The 20,045-nt window shown below is 37.7% G+C and overlaps 1 protein-coding gene across 7 annotated transcripts in view; it reads right to left on the bottom strand.

The window, feature by feature from the left end:
- SPATS2L (spermatogenesis associated serine rich 2 like) overlaps nt 1-20,045 on the bottom strand; it is a 212,783-nt gene that overhangs the window by 26,240 nt on the left and 166,498 nt on the right. For all 7 annotated transcript variants that reach the window (XM_077154607.1, XM_077154606.1, XM_077154603.1 and 4 more), the window contains 2 exons: nt 10,589-10,795; nt 9,076-9,211 (listed from right to left, as the gene is read on the bottom strand). In XM_077154607.1, the coding sequence (XP_077010722.1) occupies nt 9,076-9,211; nt 10,589-10,795 (343 nt within the window). The remainder of the gene's footprint in view (nt 1-9,075; nt 9,212-10,588; nt 10,796-20,045) is intronic.

Below are 20,045 nucleotides of genomic sequence, written 5' to 3'. Positions count from 1 at the left end.
CGGGCCCAGGAGACCCTTCTGTATTCTAAAGTTTGCAAAGCACTAGAATGGCATACATTCTTCTATCTATTGAGTGGATATATAAGGAAAGTAGAAGAGCAAGGCAGAGAGAGGCATAGAAACACTTGAAAAGGGAAGGAGGACAGTTTGGAGGCAACTGTGGTCATGCAAAATCAGGGTCTCTTTGCCTTACTTCTGTCATCATCAAGAGGTGTGATGAAATACCCATAGCTCACAGCGGAGATCCTTTGCATGCTAAATAAACAAAAAGCTGGAGAAGGGTAACTTCTTCCCAGTGTCTTGGTGTAAAAGAAATTAAAATGACTAAATGCTCATCTGGAAGGGAACAGAACCAACTTTTTTTGAGCATCAATCATGGACCAGGTTAGAGATTTTCTAGGATAATCTGATGGATACATTATCTTTTATAAGATTTTTCACAAAAACCTTAGAAGATGATAGCAGTACTCCCATTCTGTAGCTAAACAGAAGTTAAAAATTCAACCAGCTTGAGAGGTAGAAGGTATGGAGATGGATTTAAACAATACTCTGTCTAACCTTATATCCATGTCTTGTAATTAAGTGGTTAATCAAAGAAATTGTTATATTGGAAATGTAACTTTCATTAGGATATGGTCTAGCAAGGACCAAAGATTTGTAGTCACAGGAAGAAAAATGAACATACATTCTATTTATTTATAAAAGGAAATTCTGTTTTTCTGACTTCAGGTATAGCCTTTCTTTATGAGTTGTTGCTGTCTCAGCTGACAAATTGGTCAAAAAAACTCCTTAGTTATACCCTGAACCAGTGTAATAAATAGAAATAAGCTTCAAGATCCATTTTGAACTTGTGATATGACACATCACTTTTATTATAATGTATTTTATGCTTAGTCTAATATATAAAAATAAATTTATTTATTTTCCCAATGCAAGTAACTGGATTATACTGTAAATAAAAAAAAATGAAGATGATACATACTCTCCCAGTGAAAATGTATAGATAGAACAATTAGCTTAATTCCTTTTTGTACATCTACTGGATGATAAAAATTAACAATTCTTTTTCAGGAACATGTTACCAGGCTGGCTAACTGGTATCCTTCATTTGCTGAAAAGATTCAGAAATCTTTTCATATTTCAAGCTGAAATCAGAATCAACTTCTTGTCTCCCAACTCTTATTATGGGTCTATTATCCCCCAAAGAAGGCTGCGGTGAAAGGAGAGCTGACTTCCAATGCTATGTGTGTGACCGACATAATGTATGGAGGTAATCCACGCATGTAGCTCAGGAAGGCTATTAAATCCAAGGTGTATTTATGCTGGTTTCCTGGGGACTGTGCCCAAACTGAAAAGGCCAGTTCTGTACTTTTGGTATTTATTAACCTGCTCTTCCTTCATGTCAACTGATTCATTCAGCCTTTGCAGTAGCCCAGGGGAAACATCTAATGCAGAGAAAAACCTCGGGGAAGACAGGAAATAGGAAATGAGAAGCTTTCACCTCCAAAGAGTGAGCCCCCCCCCCCCAAACCTCGGGGAAGACAGGAAATAGGAAATGAGAAGCTTTCACCTCCAAAGAGTGAGCCCCCCCCCCCCCCATTTAGAATGACACATAATCACAAATGAGGCAATGTGTGGAAGCAGGATTTGAAATACACTGTACCACAAAGACTTGCCTCAGCCACAAAGTCACAGGCACCTTGAGTTTTTCCATGTTAGGTGACATTTGCCCTTTTCACAATTTCAGCTTATTTCTGTTTACTGGACTGTAGCTTATTTCTGTTTACTGGACTGATGCTGACTGAGGAAAAGGACTAATTTGTGGCAATTTGTCGCTAGGACAGCAACAACACCCAAAGATAAGTCCCTCTCTTGAGGTATAAATATGTTTATTAGCCTCTTCGGTTATTGTCTCTTGAAATCCTTTGCAGGGAGGTGTGTGTGCATCACCATACTGAGTTCTTCTAATACGCTGGTATGGCACCAGGTGTTAGGGGTGGAGAACAGGAAAAAGTTTGTTTAATTTCCTTTGAATAGGGCTTTGTACAAGTTACAAGCAGGTGAGCGCTTGGAAAAACCATTTGATGAGAAGGAAAAGGATTAGTCAGGAAAGTTTTGTTTACACACATTTATCAATGGGAAGATTGTACCTGTTTTAGAGCAGAAGGACGGAGAGACCTTTTATTACATTTTTTTTAAAAACACTGAAAAATAAAACCAAACCCTCGATTTTGTCTTCATTACATATTTAGCCTAATGAGTTGGCAAAATATAATAACCTTTACTACATTCCTGATATTTTAATAGGGAACTGAAGGCTTTGTAAAATTCTCGTATAACAACGCTTAGTGGCTGAAAAGGCAAGCTCCTAATATCGGCCATCCCAGAGCTAAGCTCATTAGAAACAGCCCTTGCGGAATGGCACAGAGAAATGCATCACTTTATTATTGTACAACTAGACTATTTCTCCTCATACTCTGGATTTTAGTAAGTACACGCTTGCAATTTTGGCCACATTGGTTTTAAAATGGAGCCTCTACTGATGATCCATGATTATATTAACATCTTCCATGTGACCAAACTCAAAAAAACAAATTTGCTTGCTGTCACAGCACCCATTCTATGACACAGATCTTACCACAGGACCTTTTTGACCTAATACATGTGTTTCTCACATGGTACTTCTATCAAAGAACACACAGCTCCACAATTCCAATGATGCTTAATTTAAGGAAGGGTAATTAAGTGGTCGGCAAGTATTTGTCCAAGCACTATCACATCATCAAATACAGAAAAGACCTCCTATTTTTATTCAGCTTAACAGCACAAGGGCTGGCAAACCTGGGCCTGTCACTGGTCTTAGGAGTATTTGGACATTTGCTACCTTTGCCAAGAAACATCAAGTAATGTTGCTGCCTGGCTGAAGCCAGAGAAGAACAACCCCCCCCCCCCCCAAAGACTCTTAATGGAACAATGCCCTACTGTATTTATCTTTACATGCCTCAGAGCTTCACCCTATTCCCAGTCCCTGATGTGGTATTTGGTTTTATTGCAAAATGGGAAAAGAAGACTCAAGTAGAGACAAGGGCTAATGAAAGTGACTGCCTATCATTAGCTACAACCTTCAGTTTTTAATTTTTCCATTGTCTTCTAAGAGACTGAGTTGAATTCTATAATGAAAAATTGACCAAAAAAGCAAGGCCCTCAATTTTCTATACTTTAGCATAATTGTTTTTCTGTTCTCAAGGAAGGAAGATATGATTTGACCTTTAAAATGTGTAGCTAGAAGGTTTACATTTCAGGCAGTACGGGAAAATTATTTTCCTACTGCATTTATATGAAAAGGCGGCCATATGGCCTATTTTGGGAGTATGTAAATGATTGGAAAGAAAATTCTCCCTTTCATGTCTCCAATGGTGGCTTTTGAGGGCAACTGGGGGAAAGGAGCAGCCATACATTCCCGCTGTTGCCAAGGGAGGTGTCTCCCCCCATTCCTGCAAGGAATTACAGCAGAGCACGCAGAACGACTAGCGCTGTCTTCCTCTTGCCCGGCTTTCTCAACCTCAGTACTACTGACATCTGGGACAGGATCATTCTTTGTTGTGGGGGGCTGACCTGTGCATTGCAGGATGTCCAGTGGCACCCCTGGCCTCTACCTACTAGATGCTAGCAGCAATCCCGCCCCACCCCATATAATCACCAAAAATACCTCCAGTATGTCCCCTAGGAGGTAAGATCATCCCATTGAGAACCACTGCTCCAAACCCAGACATATCACTCCTCTCACAGGACTCTCAGCCAGGAGTTTCCAACCACAGATGCCAAAGAGAACCTCATGGCGTTCTTTAAAAAATTCCTGCTCCTGGCACCACAAGCGACCAGTTACATCAGCATCTCTGCGGGTGGAACCCAGGCAAGGGACGATCACAAAGCTCTAAGAGTTTTAATTATAGTGTACACACATATACTTTGGTAAGGAGAAAAGTAAATATTGATCTGCAGGCATCAACTTTCAGTCAATGTTACGTTATTCAAAAAAGAGAAGGAAAAAAAAACCCAAAGAGCACACAAATAAGCAGGCTTTTAGCATTTGTTCAGAAAGCCAGGCATCTCACAAAGGCAGCTAAAAGTTTCAAGAATGTGGTGGTGGTGGGGGGGAATCAAACCAACCAAGCAAAGAGTCCTGCTGTGTGATAAGCCTGCCAAAGTGAAGGAAAATGGTCTTATCTGGACTCAAAATGAACTGGCTCCAAGGATGAGTGGCCCAAGTTTACATTTGGGTATTCAAGGAGCCGTGGACTAGGAATACGAGGGAGTCTATTGCCCAGATTGTCTGAAACACAACAGCCCCACTGGCAATTTCTCATTTGGGAGGTCTCCTAAGCTCCTACCCCGGAAAAAGGACATCATGTTTCAAATGTCACAGTGATGATATCGGATCCGTGCCTGTTGCCTACGCTGATGAGCTGAGCATGGTTCACTCGGCTCCCTGCAGGCTGCAGTCGGCAGATTAGAGGTCCCTTTTGGAGCGGGATTGGAGAGATGCTGAAAGGAGAAATACCTATCTCAAAATAGCTTTTTTTCTGCGGAAATTCTCACTTTTAGAGTCATTCCTTTGGCTGGGGTGAGAGAGTCTCAACAAGCATATATCCACATGCTAATATGCAGATATGTCACTTTGGAGCTGAGGACACACCATCATCAAAAATGATAAGGTCTTTGATTACACAAGACAAATGACTCTCGATGGTTAAAAAGAAGAAAAGGAAAGGGATAGGCAGATACCATTACAAGTTCACATTTGATTGGAGGTGTCAGGGTGAGGAGTCCCTGGCCTGGAGGGGGAAGCACAAGGTACAACCTGTCTTTGCTGTGAGAGAAGAAACTCCAAAATGGAGGGAAAGCAGGCAGAGACGGGGAGAGTGTGCATGGGTTAGGGTGGGGGGAGCTGAAACCCCTGACCTACTTCCAAGTTCTACTTGGGCCAGACCTGGCATCACTTCAGGAAAAAAAAATAAACATGAGGTATAGGAAAAAATCCGGCTCCTTTACACAGAACATATGCTTTAACTGATTTCCCTTTCCTACTGCAAAGCACAGCAGCCTACAAGTACAGCCCTCCTTCACCCCACATTCTCTGCAACCCTGGCCCCCCAACCTATATCCACAGCACACCCTCTACCCTACTGGCTCATTACCAGCTCCCATTTTCTCTAAGACTGCCTTTAATTAGATGTTAAAAATGACAATAGAACCAAAAGGAATTTTTACAACTCTATTTTGGAATACTTTTTCCCCCAGCATATGGCAGAGCTATCAAGTATTATTCTCCTTCTTCAATGTTTTTGGAATATCATGTTTTATTGCTCATTTTATAGCTTCACAATCAATTTGGACATACACACACACACACAGATTCGAAATGAGACACCAAGCTAGTCTGAACACAAAGCAATTAATTCTGGCAGCTATGATTCTGAAGGATGAATATTTTCCAGTTGTGATAGGGGACCAATCATATTGAAAAGAAACCAGCTGTTTCATGTTAGTTCCTGATGTGATTTTTCACACAGATGCTCATGTTGCAAGATTTATTTTCTGTTACAACGTATTGTGAGAGCATGGTATATCTCTGTTCCTATCCCAAATCCCCAATTCTTTCTGGGAAAATAAGAATGTTATATGTTATGATTGTTTAGCCCTATGTAACTGTCCTGGATAAATGCCAACTTTGGTTTCATATTTTAGCTACTCCATGGTTTTCTCTAATAATTGTATCAAACAAGGTATTCTTCACAGCCTGCTTAGGAGGGATAAGCATTTAGTTCATTTTATCCTGATATATGCTCACTGTTCACCTGGAACTGTGCACAGGCAAATAACCACTCTCTTGCAAAATAGTCATTTCCATGAGCTTTAGCAGTACTTTTTGTGGAATTTGGTCAAGGAGTGCTCACCTCTGCATGCAGGCACTTTGGTAGCAGAGTAAATGTTTAGAATTTCTTAACTGAGCGTTTCTATTTATTTCTAAACTACATGCAAAGCGGGCTGAGTACTTTGAGGTTAAGAGAACTGGGTGGCCCCAACCAAGGAGAGGAGAAGAGAAACTAGACTACGGCATGTAAGTGTCCATGTTGCTTGTGTACTGGATGAATTCACATCTGTCTCAAAATTAGCTCTTGCTTTGGAAACCTCCAAACGACTTGTCCCACATCCTCCAAACACAGATATGCCTTTTGGTATACTCCTGGGTATATAATTGTACTAAGTGAATGGGGCTGCATTCAAGGTTCTCTCTAATGCCCAGGGTGCATGATTTCTCCACCAAGAAGAAAGCTTCACTTTTTGAAACTTGGAAGCTGCCTTCCTCAACTCTGTGACTTGATGTTATTTGAGGGCACCACAATTCAAAAAATTCATCCTTTCTCTCTCTTAGAAAACGAAAGAGAGGCTTTATTACAATACGTCACTGTGTTGGCTGGGTTCTTATTTGGAACAGAGGTAGTTTTTCTGTTTGGCAGAAATGCATGTAAACAGTTGGTTTTATTTTTTTGGTTTTATTTTTATGTTAATATTTATGCCATTATGTTGGGATCATTTGTGGTAAGGGTTAGATAAGAAAACAAGTGCTGGTGTTTACTCATATGCTCATTTTGTAACAATAGCATACTGAAAATGGTTGCTACCTCATTCAGAAGTGATCCTTCCCATCAGTTTAAAACACAATGTGAATTACAGGCAGCACAAAAGATATACAACTTCCTTGGGTGCTGACTTTCATGGCCCTATGCTTTCAGCTGTTGAGGACTTAAGAAACACTCAAAGAATGTGTTATAAATCTCAAGATGTCTCACAGCCCATGTGATGTTCATTTCACTAAGAAATTAAAAAATAAAAATAAAAGTACCAGAGCAGCTGGAGAAGAGAGAGGTAATTTGAGGTCACTGCTACGTTTTGTCAATTATTGCGTGAGTCACTCAGATGGAAGGTATCATACAGGGACCTCAGAATAAGAGTTTACTCTAACATACCACACAAAAGGATAAGACAGAGAAGCTCGTCTTCTCTGAGCAGTTAACTTATGCCTCTTGACTGGGGCTTATAATCTATGAACTCCATGTACCAAGTCAGGCCGACTGTCTGTTTTTATTGTCTATGGTTGCTTTGTTGCCACCATAGCAGAGCTGAGTAGTTACAGAGTCTGGACAGTTTGCAAACCCTAAGATGTTTACTAGCAGGCTCTTTATGGGAGATGTTTTCTGACTCTGACTTAGAGAATACAGCTGCGAGTTGGGTGTGTTTATAAGTAAGAGGGCAACCTACTTAGGATTAGATTGGAAAACTCATATAACTATAAAATAAAACAAACCAATAATAATCACACCTGCCACTTATATAGCACCTTTACCTTCTCTAAATCCTTGCAAACATATTCTTAGAGTTTGCTTTGAACCATTAACTAGGTTATAATCTGACTAATCAGAGAAGAGTTCAAGTAAGGTTTAGATACCATGACTGGGTGGGAGGCAGATGACACCTCACCTCTGATGGCCTTTGAGAGTCTCAGTGATAACTAAGGAGATGGTTTCTTTCTAGTCCCTACAGTCTTCTGCATCTTGAGACCTTATATTGTATATAGCAGACGGTTTAAGAGTCAGGAATTTTAGATCAGGTTAATGTTAGGCTTAATTCTTAGTTTTACACAACTCTATAATCAGTTTCTACTGAAAAAGCACATCACAGTCAAGCAAGCATTGGCAAAGGAAAACTATGCAGAAGATGTGGTCATATTCCAGACACAGGGGAGGCCAATAAGAAATAGGAAACATGTTACTTGAGTCTGGGCATTGCAGACATGTGTTTTGTCACGTGTTACATTTCCCCATGTTTTTTGGCGTTTGTACCCTGATTTTCCTCTGGGGAACCACCGCTCTTCAATCTCAGTCCATAGGGTTCAGATGGAGCTCACCCCACTCTGTGACAGGCACATGACTCTGGCCTGGTTAATGGGAGGATATCATCCCGCTAGCCACAGTGACTGGCATAGGTTCAGATGACACATAGGCCACTCCCAACCCATGGCAATTAGCCCTTGGATTTTTGCTGCAACTACTGGAAACAAAGCCCTTTCTCCTTAGATCACAGGGGCTAATGATTATGTAAGCCTGGAACTGCCAGAAGTAATCTTTGCTGGCACATGGAGTGATTATGCCTAAGAATGAATCCAAGAATAAGACAATTCAGGAGATTGTGGGAAACATTGACAGAAGGAGAGAGGCAAGGAGGGAGAGAAGGTGATAGGGAGTGAGGGAGAGGAACTGAGACCCATTGATATAATTTGGGCTTAGAACCAAATTTACCTAGAAGAATCTTCCCCTGGAACTTTTATTTACATCAGCCAACAAATTCCCTTTTGTCTTCTGACTGGTAGAACTTGGGTTTCTGTCACTTGAAACTAAAAGAGACCTGAATGATACACTGAGAACATTTTTCTACTAATAGTAACTTACCCTTTACATACAGATGTTTCGTTCCAGTTGTAGACACGAGCAAATGTCATCAATCAAAAGCAGCTGCAGAACCAGGCAGGACCAAGACCTCTTCACTGTACTATTTCTTAATTTTAGTCTTAAAGTATCTCCTAATTAGATTCTATCACAAAGCTACTTAGGAAGTTTCTGCATTTTGTTAAGGGTGTTTTTCTTATTTTGTAAGGATAAGACTATAAAATAGTTTTTTTCCTTAGTAGCATTCATGGTATTAACTTCCAGGGGTTTGTAAAAAATATCATTTGTTGAGGTTTGACTTTCTGTTGCAGTCTGTCCTACATCACTCATATGCTTTGGGGCCAACTTAAATTCCAATGAATTATGTGTACTGGTTTCTTTTTATTTAAATTCCTTTTCTTCTTTTTTACTCCCAAGATATATGCTCCTATCCGCAGAGCTTTAAAAAATCTGCTGGTGAGTTGTTCTATCTATTTACAAATTAAATAAACAACATTTCCCATCTGACGCTTTTACCTATAGGAACTCAATTACCATAAATGTATAGTTCCTAAGTCAAATTACTCACCAGTTGTGCAATTCAGCAAAGGCAGCTTTGATCTTCTTCACTGAATTATCCACTTCTTCTTTGATCATGACACGATATCTAGTTAGAGAAACAGTGCAGCGTTGCAAATCCTTCACTGATTTCTCAATATTTGGGCCTAAAATTAATGTCAAGAAAAAGTGTTAAATCAAGCACATTATCTTTTTACTGGTGAGCATAACAACAAAACAAAACAATTAAGCCACCAAACAAGGGATTCTGTCTTTTGTTTTTCAATGAAAGAAAAGTTCCATCATGAAGCACATCAAGTTTTATCCTACAGTGTTTAATGCAGGTTAACACTGGTTTGTGGATGGTTTGTATGGACCTGAGCTGTTGTACTTTCTCAGTGGATTTCTCTGGGCAGGCCATTTTGGGTGTACTTGACTCCTGTGCTCTCCAGAAAGAGGCTCTGATGATTATGTTCTATTGCCAATGGCTGTTTCCTAGAATCTGATATGTCTAAAGGCGCTTTGTGCTGCTGGCTCTCTCTATAAACACCACTCTGTGTGGTTAAAAACCAGCAGGGCTTTTGGAAGGGGAAAATGACACAGAGAGTAGGAGAGGTACAAATGAGCCCGAGAGTGGATGGAGCATCAGTGCCAGGTTGCCAGGTCCGCTGGCTCTGGCCCCATTAGTCCTGAGCCAGGCCTGTAATTATAGCAGCAGCATTTAGAGCAGCTCTGCGGGTGCCAATTTTGCCTGATTTCCTGAAACTGTCACCAGGGTTTACAGATAGCGCAGAGCAAACAGGCAAACTGTACTTATCCCAACAAAGGCATGCTTCTTATGAGAAAGAAAAAAAATTCTTAGAAGAAAAGTAAGAAAGTATATCAAACCAAAGCCAGGGAAATCAGATACAACTGAGGGTGAGTGAGAAAAATATTTAATCTTCTGGGAATCAGAAAGGATGTGATTTAGTCCCTTTCATTTTTAATACCAGTTATGCATAAAGTATATCAGAACTCAAAAAATAATAAAAAAAAATAGTGTGTTAAATGCAAAACCCTCTTTCAGTGATCCGATAGCAGAGAGTTCTAACACAGATTCAATTTGCACGGGGATGATCAGTTCTGAAGGAGACATACTAGCCTCTAAACTCATCTTTATTCAAGTTAAGAGCCTGTATATCAGGGAAGCGTTAGTCCCTTTCAGGGTTCACATTTCTAAAAGAGCTCCTGCATTAACGTTTGCTTTATAAGCTATGAAGGGAGAAGGTATTTGTGGTACAAGTTTAACCAGGCTTACAAAGAGAAGACAGTCACAGAAGGGAAGGGAAGGGGGCTGCAGTTCTGCCCTAAACAGCTGAAGCCTTAGATTAACATGGAAGGAGCCACGTCTGTCTTTCGATCTATATGAGTCAGAGAAAGAAACACCATTTCATTTGCATCTCTCTTCACTAAGAGACATCTTTTGGGAAGTTCTGTCATTCTGGCACTTTTCTGTGTGTGCAAACAAAGTATGTTGAATATTTGTGCAAGAAAAACCATCTTACCTCTTTTCTTTGCCAGCTCATCTGGCTTTACTTCAAGATGAGCTGAAGGGGCATTGGGCTTAACAGGAGATGGCTTCGCCTTCGACTTGCTTGGGTTACAAGGCTGCTCAGCTGACCACTGCAGGCCATCTGACCTCTCTGTTGGTCCATGGATAAGTTTGGGGTTCCCATCTAAGGATAGCTTCTGTTGCAGTAGTCTGTTGCCTTCTGTAAGAAAACAACCAAATAATGACCAAAAGTGATAAACTAAAAACATTGATGATACGGTGATGGGGAATGTCAACATTTTTGTTTGTTTACATGTTCACAATAATGCTTTTCATTGGAAACTGTCAAAGAAACTTTTAATAGAATTCCCAGATGATTACGAAACACACCAGAAAGAGCCTTATATCCGATGTCGAAGATCTGAGCTTGGGTCCTGGCTCTGGTGTGTCCCTGGGCCAGACACTTAATCTCTCTGAGCCTTAGTTTCTCATTTATAACTATCCAGGAAGGTTATTAAGAGACTTACCTGAAATAGGCAGACTTTGTTTTGAAAAATTCCAGTAAACGTTTAGGCATCTTTAAGTACAACTTTATACTGAAGCTGCAAAATGTAACTCTCCTGTCTCCATGTGCTACATTAATATCTTGTGGTATTTTATTCTGAATTAATGAAAGCAGCAGAGTGACTGAAGAGAGGGCAAGAATGAAGTGACAACAAGTACAATAATTTATGGAGGGCTTAAATCAGGAAACGTTGTCATAATAACAACTATATTTAAAATCCAGGGAATCACTTCTCTCTGGAGCTTTAAAAAATATGGCAATATATTAGCAACACATTGCTTTCAGCATCTTTTAAATCTATCTATAGGATAGATATCTATTTAGTTATTGCTGAAATGAATTAAATGGTATCTTAGTGGCCTGAAAAGAAAATGTATCACCCTTAACATCTTACTTACTACTAAGGAGAACTTTCAAAGTGAAAAAAAACTACAGCCAGGTTCTCGGAGTAAGCAAAGCTGGGCTTAGTAGAGAGAGTGCAGGTTTGGATCTGGGAGATCCAAATTCAGATCATCCTTATGTCTTGAATGACCTTGTGGGAATCACTTCATTTCTGCGGCTTATACTAAATAGAGCACTACATCATCTCTGTGAAGTCCAGTCACCTCTCCACTCTCCAGACAGTTGCTCTACACCTCTTCTCTGTACTCCTATGGTACCTGGTAAAAACCTAACGCAGGATAGTATAACACAGGTGAACATGTCTGCCTCTTACCCCTGACTTGCATAGGCTGTGAGCTACTTGAGGGCAGATACTGAATCTGATTCATTTTCGAAGCCCCAGTGCTTGCCTCTGACTCTAAGAAACAAACAAACAACCCCCACCCCCCGCCTTTCTTGACACTGTCATAAACATTACAGAGACACACATGGGGAAAGTGCAGAAGATCTAGATCCTATTAAATTTATTTGCGCCATTAGCCTATTCATGACAAATGTAAATGAATCCATCATTCCTAATCTAATATTGACAAAGCACGACATACTTTTTATGCTGTGGCTAAATGATAAGTACCCTTTAAAATTTACTGAAAGCAAAATTACAGGGCACAATGAAAGTTCAACAGAGAAGTAGTGAACTAAGTAAATAAGTACCAGAAACAGCATATCTTCCAGTAATGAAACAGATCTAAAATGGTAGTATGCAATTTTACTTTCAGTTATACTAAAATGGTACTTCACTGCAGGGCAGTGGTACAAAATTTTAGTGTTCATGAGGCTTCCTTGGTACTTATAATAAAGGCAAATTCTCAGGCACCACCTCCAGAGATTCTGATTTTGCAGTGTCCAAAGATACTGCTCCTCGGTGATCTGGTGGAGTGGTAATGGGTGGCACCATTCCCCATGAAATACCCTTGCTGTAGAAGATGAAAAACTAATTTTATGATGAGTCTATAAGTGTTTGTGTTCAAATAATGTTTAAGTGCAGGTTGGTTTCACCTCATTTCCTCTATAAATCACAGCTGAGATTCAGTCTTGATTTGAGATACATTATAAATTGAGAAAATAGCTTATTGTGTATGGTGTAGTAAATTAGCTCTATTCTTGAAAATAAGGGGATTTATATTATAGCTTAATGGAAATAATGACCTTAGAATAGAGAAAAAATTATTCCGTTGAAATACAAAAACAGTTTAAAGAGAAGACAAGCATGCAAATGAGTATAGGCTCATTAACCTCGAGCTGGAAATATTTTGTTTATGCATCAGAGAACTGATATGTGGACTATTGATCCACTTTATCATCCAACAGATATATACTGAGAAATCTGACTAGCAGCATTTTTTAGGAAACTGAAAAGCTGTCTCACTATTGGTAGAGTCACTGGTCACTGTAAAGGTCTGAAATTCTCAAATACCATCTGGGTATATTTACACACTGGCTGTTCAGATCTGTCTCCAGCTGGAGGAAAATTCCAGGGCTCTTTCAGATGAAATTTGGTAGAATGATAACAGAATCGGGTTCATCTTGATGACAAATCTTGATACTTCTAGAAATAGAATAATCAGCATCTGTTTCTGGATAATGTGACTTCCCTCTAGCATTATGAAGGGCCAAGAGTTTTTATTTATCTATGTGGACCACCTGGAAGCATCATAGATTGTAGCTGACTGGCAGTTGATTCATATATGCCTGCAGTAGCTAATAAAGTGAACACAAGCTCCATTGAACACTTGAAATGTGGCTTCTCTGAATTGAGATGTGCTGTAATTGTAAAATGGTCACTTTCATCAAATCTGAAAAACTGTGGTCATTATTTCATCATAAATTTCCCCCATTCTCCTTTTCCCCCTCCTCTAGGATTCCAATTGCATCTATGTGAGATTGACTGATACTGTTACAAGTCACTGAGGCTGTTTTTTGTTGTTTTATCTCCCTGTGCTTAAGTTTGGATAGTTTCTTTTAACCAGTCTTCAAGTTTCTTTTTCCTCATCCAAACTGCTAAGTGCATTGGATGACTTTTTAAAACTGTAGACATTGTACTTTTTACTTGTATGGTTTCCATTAGGTTCTTCGTATAGTTTCCATATCTCCCTTGAAGTTAATTTTTGATTCACTAGTAGTTGTATACTACAAATGGGTATAACTTGACTCATTCTGTTCCAATTTGGATGTCTTTTATTTTTTTTTCTTGCCTGACTCTTCTGGCTAGAACTTGCAATGCAATGTTGAATAACAGTGGTGACAGCGGACATTCTTGTTGTGTTCCTAATCTTAGGGAGAAAGCTTTCAGTCTTTTGCCATTGAGTATGTTATTTGCGGTTATTTGTGGGTTTTTTAAAATGCATTTTATCATGTTGAGAAAGTTCCCTTGTATCCCTAGTTTTCTGAGTGCTTTTATCAGGAAATGATGTTGGCTTTTGTCAAATGTCTTTTCTCCATAATTTAAGATGATCATGTGGTTCTCTATTCTCATTCTATTAAAGTGATGTATTACACTGATTGATTTTCTTTTTAGCATGGGCAGGCACTGGGAATCAAACCCGGGTCTCTGGCACGGCAGGCAAGAACTCTGCCACTGAGCCACCATTGCCCGCCCTGAATGATTTTCTTATGTTGAACAACACTTGCATTCCTGGAACAAATCCCACTTGGTCATGGCATATAATTCTTTTAATATACTGTTGGATTTGGTTTGCCTATATTTTGTTGAGAATTTTTGCATCTACATTTACAAGGGATATTTGCTCTGCAGTTTTATTTTCTTGGGCTGTCTTTATCTGGCCTCATAGAATGAATTAGGAAGTATCTCTACTTTTCTATTTTTTGGGAAGAGTTTGAGAATGGCTCATTAAATGTTAGGTAGAATTCAACAGCAAAAACTTCTGGTCCTGGACTTTCCTTTGTTGGGAGATTTTAAATTACTAATTCAGTCTTTTTACTTGTAAGTCTGTTGATTTTTCTGTTTCTTCTTGTATGAGATTGGGCACTTAGTTTCTAGTAATTTTTTCATTTCATCTAGGTTTTCTCATTTGTGGGCATATAATTGTTCGCAGTACACTCTTATAATCATTTTTATTTCTGAAAGGTTATAACTCATTCCTTATTTTAGTTATTTTTGTTCTCTCTTTGTTAGTCTGGCTAAAAGTTTGTGATTTTATTGATCTTTCAAAAACCAACTTTTGGTTTTATAATTCTATATGTTTTTCTATTCTAGCATTTATCTCTGCTCTAATCTTTACTATTTCCTTTCTTCAACTAACTTTGGGTTTAACTTTCTCATCTTCTTCTAGTTCTTTAGGTTTGAAGTTCAGCTTATTGATTTGTGATCTTTCTTTTTTTAATGCAGACATTTAGGTTATGAATTTCCCTCTGAGCATTACTTTTGCTGCATCCCATAAGTCTTGGTATGTTACATTTTCATTTGTCTCAAGATTTTTACTAATTTCTCTTGTAATTTCTTCTTTGACCCATTGGTTGTGTATTAGTTTGTCGGTCAATTTCCACATATTTGTAAAATTTCCAGTTTTTTTCTCTTATTGATTTCTAGCTTTTTCCTCTGAGGTCCAAGTATAAACTTTGTATGATTTCAATATCTTAAAATTCATTAAGATTGGGTTTGTGGCTTAACATATGTTCTATCCTAGAAAATGTTTCAGAACACTTGAGAAAAATGTGTGTTCTGCTGCTGTTGGGTACAATGTTCTATACAGGTTCATTAGGACTAACTGGTAAAAGTGTTGTTCAAATCCTCTACTTCCTTATTGAGCTTTTGTTTAGATGATCTATCAATTATTGAAAGTGGTGTATTGAGGTCTGCAACTACTATTGTAGAACCATGTATTTCTCCTTCAATTCTGTCAAATTTTGTCTCATATATTTTGGGGGCTCTGTTGTGAGGTGCATATATATTTATCATCTTTATTTATCTTTGCTGGATTGAAACTTTTATCAATATATAATATCCTTCTTGGCCTCTTATAATCTTTCTTGATCTGAAGTCTATTTTGTCTGATAATAATATAACCACTCTGGCTCTCTTTTGATTACTTTTTGAATGGAATATCTTTTTCTATCTTTTTATTTAAAAATTCTTTGTGTCTTTGTACCTAAAGTTAGTCTCTTGTAGAAAGCATATAGATGGAGCATACGTTTTCATCTAATCTATCAGTCTCTGCCTTTTAACAGGGGAGCTTGATCCATTTACATTTAAGGTGTAGCTAGGAAAAAGCATTTAGTTCTGACACTTAGATATTTGTGTTCTGCATTTCTTATGTGTTCTTTGTTCCTAAATTACTCCACCACTACTGCCTTTTTTTTTTTTTTGTATTTAGTTGCTTTTTGTAGTATATCATTTTTATTTCCTCCTTTTCTTTTCTATTTTTTAACTATTTTCTTAGTGGTTAACTTTGTGACTACAATTAACTTCTTAAACTATTAACAACCTAGTTCAATTACTACCAATCCAATTTCAGAAGCATACAAATTCTTTACTTCTACTTATCTTCATCCTTACCCCCTTTATGTTGTTATAGTCTCAGAGAACATCTTTATATATTGCATGCCCCCTAACAAAGATTTTAAAATGTTATTTTATCCATTTTTCTGTTAAGTCTTATGGGAGTGGGGAGGAAGTAGTTACAAACCAAAAGTACAATAATGCAGAATTTTATAGTTATCTAGGTAGTTACTTTACCAGTGATCTTTATTGCTTCTTGTGGCTTCAAGTTATTGTCTAGTGTCCTTTTCTTTCTGCTTAAAGAGCTTATTTTAGCATTTTTTATAGGGCAGGTCTTATGGTAATAAATTCTTGCAGCTTTTGTTTATATGAAAATGTCTCAACTTCTTCATTTTTGTAAGAAAATTTTAATTTTGCTGGATGTAGAATTCTTGGTGGACAGTTTTTCCTTTGAGGACTTTACATAGGTCACCCCATTGTCTTCTGAAGTGAAATCTCCTATTAATCTTATGATCCCTTATATGTGACAAGTTGCTTCTTTCTTGCTGCTTTCAAAATCTTTGGTGTTCTGGATTTTTGACAATTTCTCTATAATGTGTCTTAGTGTAGATCTCATAGAGTTTGTCCTGCTTAGAGTTTGAGTTTCCTGGCTGTGTATCTCCAAATATTTCATCAGATTTGGGAAGTTTCTTGTCATTATTTCTTCATATACTTTTTCTGTCCCTTTCTCTTTCTTGTCCATCTGGGACTACAATGATGTGTCTTTTGTGCACTTGATGGTGTCCCACAGGTACCACAGGCCCCATTCATTTTCTTCATACTTTTTTCTTTCTGCTCCTCATACTGGATAATTTCAATTGCCTTGCCTTGAAGTTTACCTATCCTTCCTTCTGCCTTGTTCAAATCTACTCTTGAATCTATCTAATTAGTTTTTCATTTCAATTACTGTACTTCAAAGTTGAAAACTTTGTTTTGTTCCTTTTTATAATTTCCATCTCTTTATTTGGTTTAGACAACATTTTCCTAATTTCCTATAATTCTTTGAATATACATTCCTTTAGTGCATTGAACATATTTAAGATGGTTGATTTAAACTTGTTGAATAATAATAGTTCCAACATATGAGCTTCCTCAGGGATGGTTTTTTGGCAAATTTTTTTTTTTCTGTGAATTGGCCCTACTTTGCTATTTCTTTGTGCGTTTTACAGTTTTTTTGTTGTTGAGAACTGGACATCCTGAGTATTATGTTGCTATATCCTGGAAATCTAGTTCTTCCACCACTCTGGAATTTTTAGGTTTTGTTGTTGCTATCATCATTATTGAGGGCTGGAGGTGTCAATTTGTGATTTTTCCAAACTATTTTTGCTCCCAAATGGGGAATGGAAAGAAAAACAAACAGGTATTGCCTCCTTAATATGCCTCTGCCAATTTCGCCTGGGGGGAGATTAGTACCTCAGCAATTTGAAGTAGCTGATCAAAAGCAATGATCAATGATCAGACCACCCTACCCCCACCCCACACACCCAGATTTTGTAGGACTAGGTCCAATTTCCACCCTGGCACTAGCAAGCTGCAACAGAAACTGAGGCTTCAGTTCCCACTGCTGCATGGAGAGTGAAATGCACTGTTATTTACCACAATTTACCAGCATTTTTGTCTAGTTCTTTCCTGGATGCTGTACAGTGTTCCACTAGACTCCAGAGTTTCAAAATAGTTGATTCAGACAGTTCCTGACAGTTTCATAGTTATTTTCATGGAGAGACTGATTCCTAGAGCTTCATCCTTTGCCATCTTCCCACAATCCCCCCTCTATCATTTTCTGTATTGAAGATTAGGCATTTCCTAGAACAAGCTGGGGGCAGAAGAGATGGTTAAGGGGACAGTTGAAAGTCCTTAAAATATTGTCATTTAATCCTCCTTTCTTAAGCATGACTTCCATCCTACATGCTGGCTCTGAATCTAGAGCTTTCCCAGATTCTGCCAGGTGGTCATTCTCCTTCCTGCCAAAGTGCCCTCTCTCTTTAGTCTATGGTGCAGCCTTCCATTCTCTGCTTCATCAGTCAATCCTCTTCAGTCTGCTTTTCTCTTCTAGAAATTGATGTCCCCTTTCCCATCGTCTTTGTTGGTATGGATTTCTACAAAAATTCCTTTATCATAATCCAGCTTGGTTTGTGATGAAGAAGAAATAACTTCATGCCTTTTTTTTTTCCTTAAAATATTCTTGGTAAACATTGCCAAATTATTTTTCAGTCAAGGTCTACATATTTACAATCAGTTGTAACTATTTACAATTGTTCTCATACTGAATTCTTCCCAACACTGAGAACTATCATTTTTTCCAGTTGCTGAATCTTGGTATATACTTACATACTTGACTTATTCTTGATTTGTTTTACTTTTACACAATAAAACATGAACTGTGGTGGTTATTTTATTAAGAGCACCAAATAAAACTAATCTTTCTCTTGGGAGATTATATGGGATTATACAGATTTGAATTAAAAGATTTTTATAATCCATATGTATGTATTAAAATTTAGAAGTTTCTGAAAAATCTCCTTGGTTTTATTTTTTTTTTCAGTGAAAGTTTTAGGTATTAGAAGTAGACTGAAAAAGTTTACATTGAATTAAAGTCTAATTTTAAGGAATATATTAAACACAGAGTAGTTCTAAAACAATTACTTTAGCCCATTGAGTTAAGATGGTTTCATAGTCTCCTAACACACGCAATTTCAGTGAAGCACATTGTCACGGTTAGGTTCAGGTGTCAACTTGGCCAGGTGGTGGTACCTATTTGTCTGGTTGGGCAAGTGCTGACCTGTCTGTTGTTATGAGGACATTTCATAGAATTAAATCATGATCACATTGGCTGCATCCACAGCTGAGTGCATTTGTAATCAGCCAAGGGGAGTGTCTTCTGCAATGAGTGATGCTTAATCTAATCACTGGAAACCTATTAAGGAGGATTCAGAAGAGACAGTCTCTCTTCCTGCTTTGGCTGGCAAGCCTGTTCTGTGGAGTTCAACCAGACCCTTCATTGGAGTCTTCAACTTCACAGTTTGCCCTATGGATTTTGGACTCTACGTTCCCATGGTTATATGAGACACTTTAATAAATTTTATATCTACAGATATTTCCTGCTGATTCTGTTTCTCTAGAGAACTTCAGCTAATACACACATCATAGGATCAAATTTAACTAAAGTATTCAAAGTAATTCTATCTGAAAAAAGAAAACTATAAGGAAACAAAGTTTTTCAAGGCACTACATATCAATATAACTTTGTTGTTATAAAATTATGTCTAAAACTCTTAATTTTTGCATTACTTAAATTATGTTACCTTTCTCTTAAAAGTAGTTAAGTGATTATGATAATGTTTTGTGATAACTGATAATACAGTTGCTAGTTCTTTGCTAATAGAGCTTGGTGTTCTGAAATATTCACAAGAGAAAAAAATGCAAATGAAAATTAAACATCTTTAAAATGTACCTCTCCTATAATCTGTTTTGCAAATAAAAACAAGATTAGTACAACTTTTTCTGAGCAGCAATATATCAAGAACTTCAAAAATATTCACATCTTTGAACCTAGTAATTTTACTTCTAGGAATACATGCCAAAGAAATAATCATAGCTGCTCATATATCTTTACTTACACAAGAGATATTCACTACTGGCTTGTTTAAAATAATAAGCAAATGGAAACAATATGCAAGGATTATAGTTCATGAATAGTTAAAAGAAATATGTCAAATTCATAAAAATATAATGCAAATACTAAAATCATGCTTTTAAAAAATTTATGACAAAAGGTAATGTTCAGTGTCATGTTAAAAAAAAGCAGAATATGAAGTTTCACCTACTATACACTTTGATATTTGTCTAAAAAATCCTATTTATCCGTGCATTTAAAAATTTCTGAAATGAAATTTAACAGTGGCTGTCCGTCTCTGAAGGGTAGAATTGCTTTATTTTCTTCCTTAAACCTTCTTCTATTTTGAATCT

Source organism: Tamandua tetradactyla, chromosome 3 (assembly GCF_023851605.1).
Source record: "Tamandua tetradactyla isolate mTamTet1 chromosome 3, mTamTet1.pri, whole genome shotgun sequence".
NCBI classification, from domain to species: Eukaryota; Metazoa; Chordata; class Mammalia; order Pilosa; family Myrmecophagidae; genus Tamandua; species Tamandua tetradactyla.
This window is presented reverse-complemented; position numbering and strand designations above follow the sequence as displayed.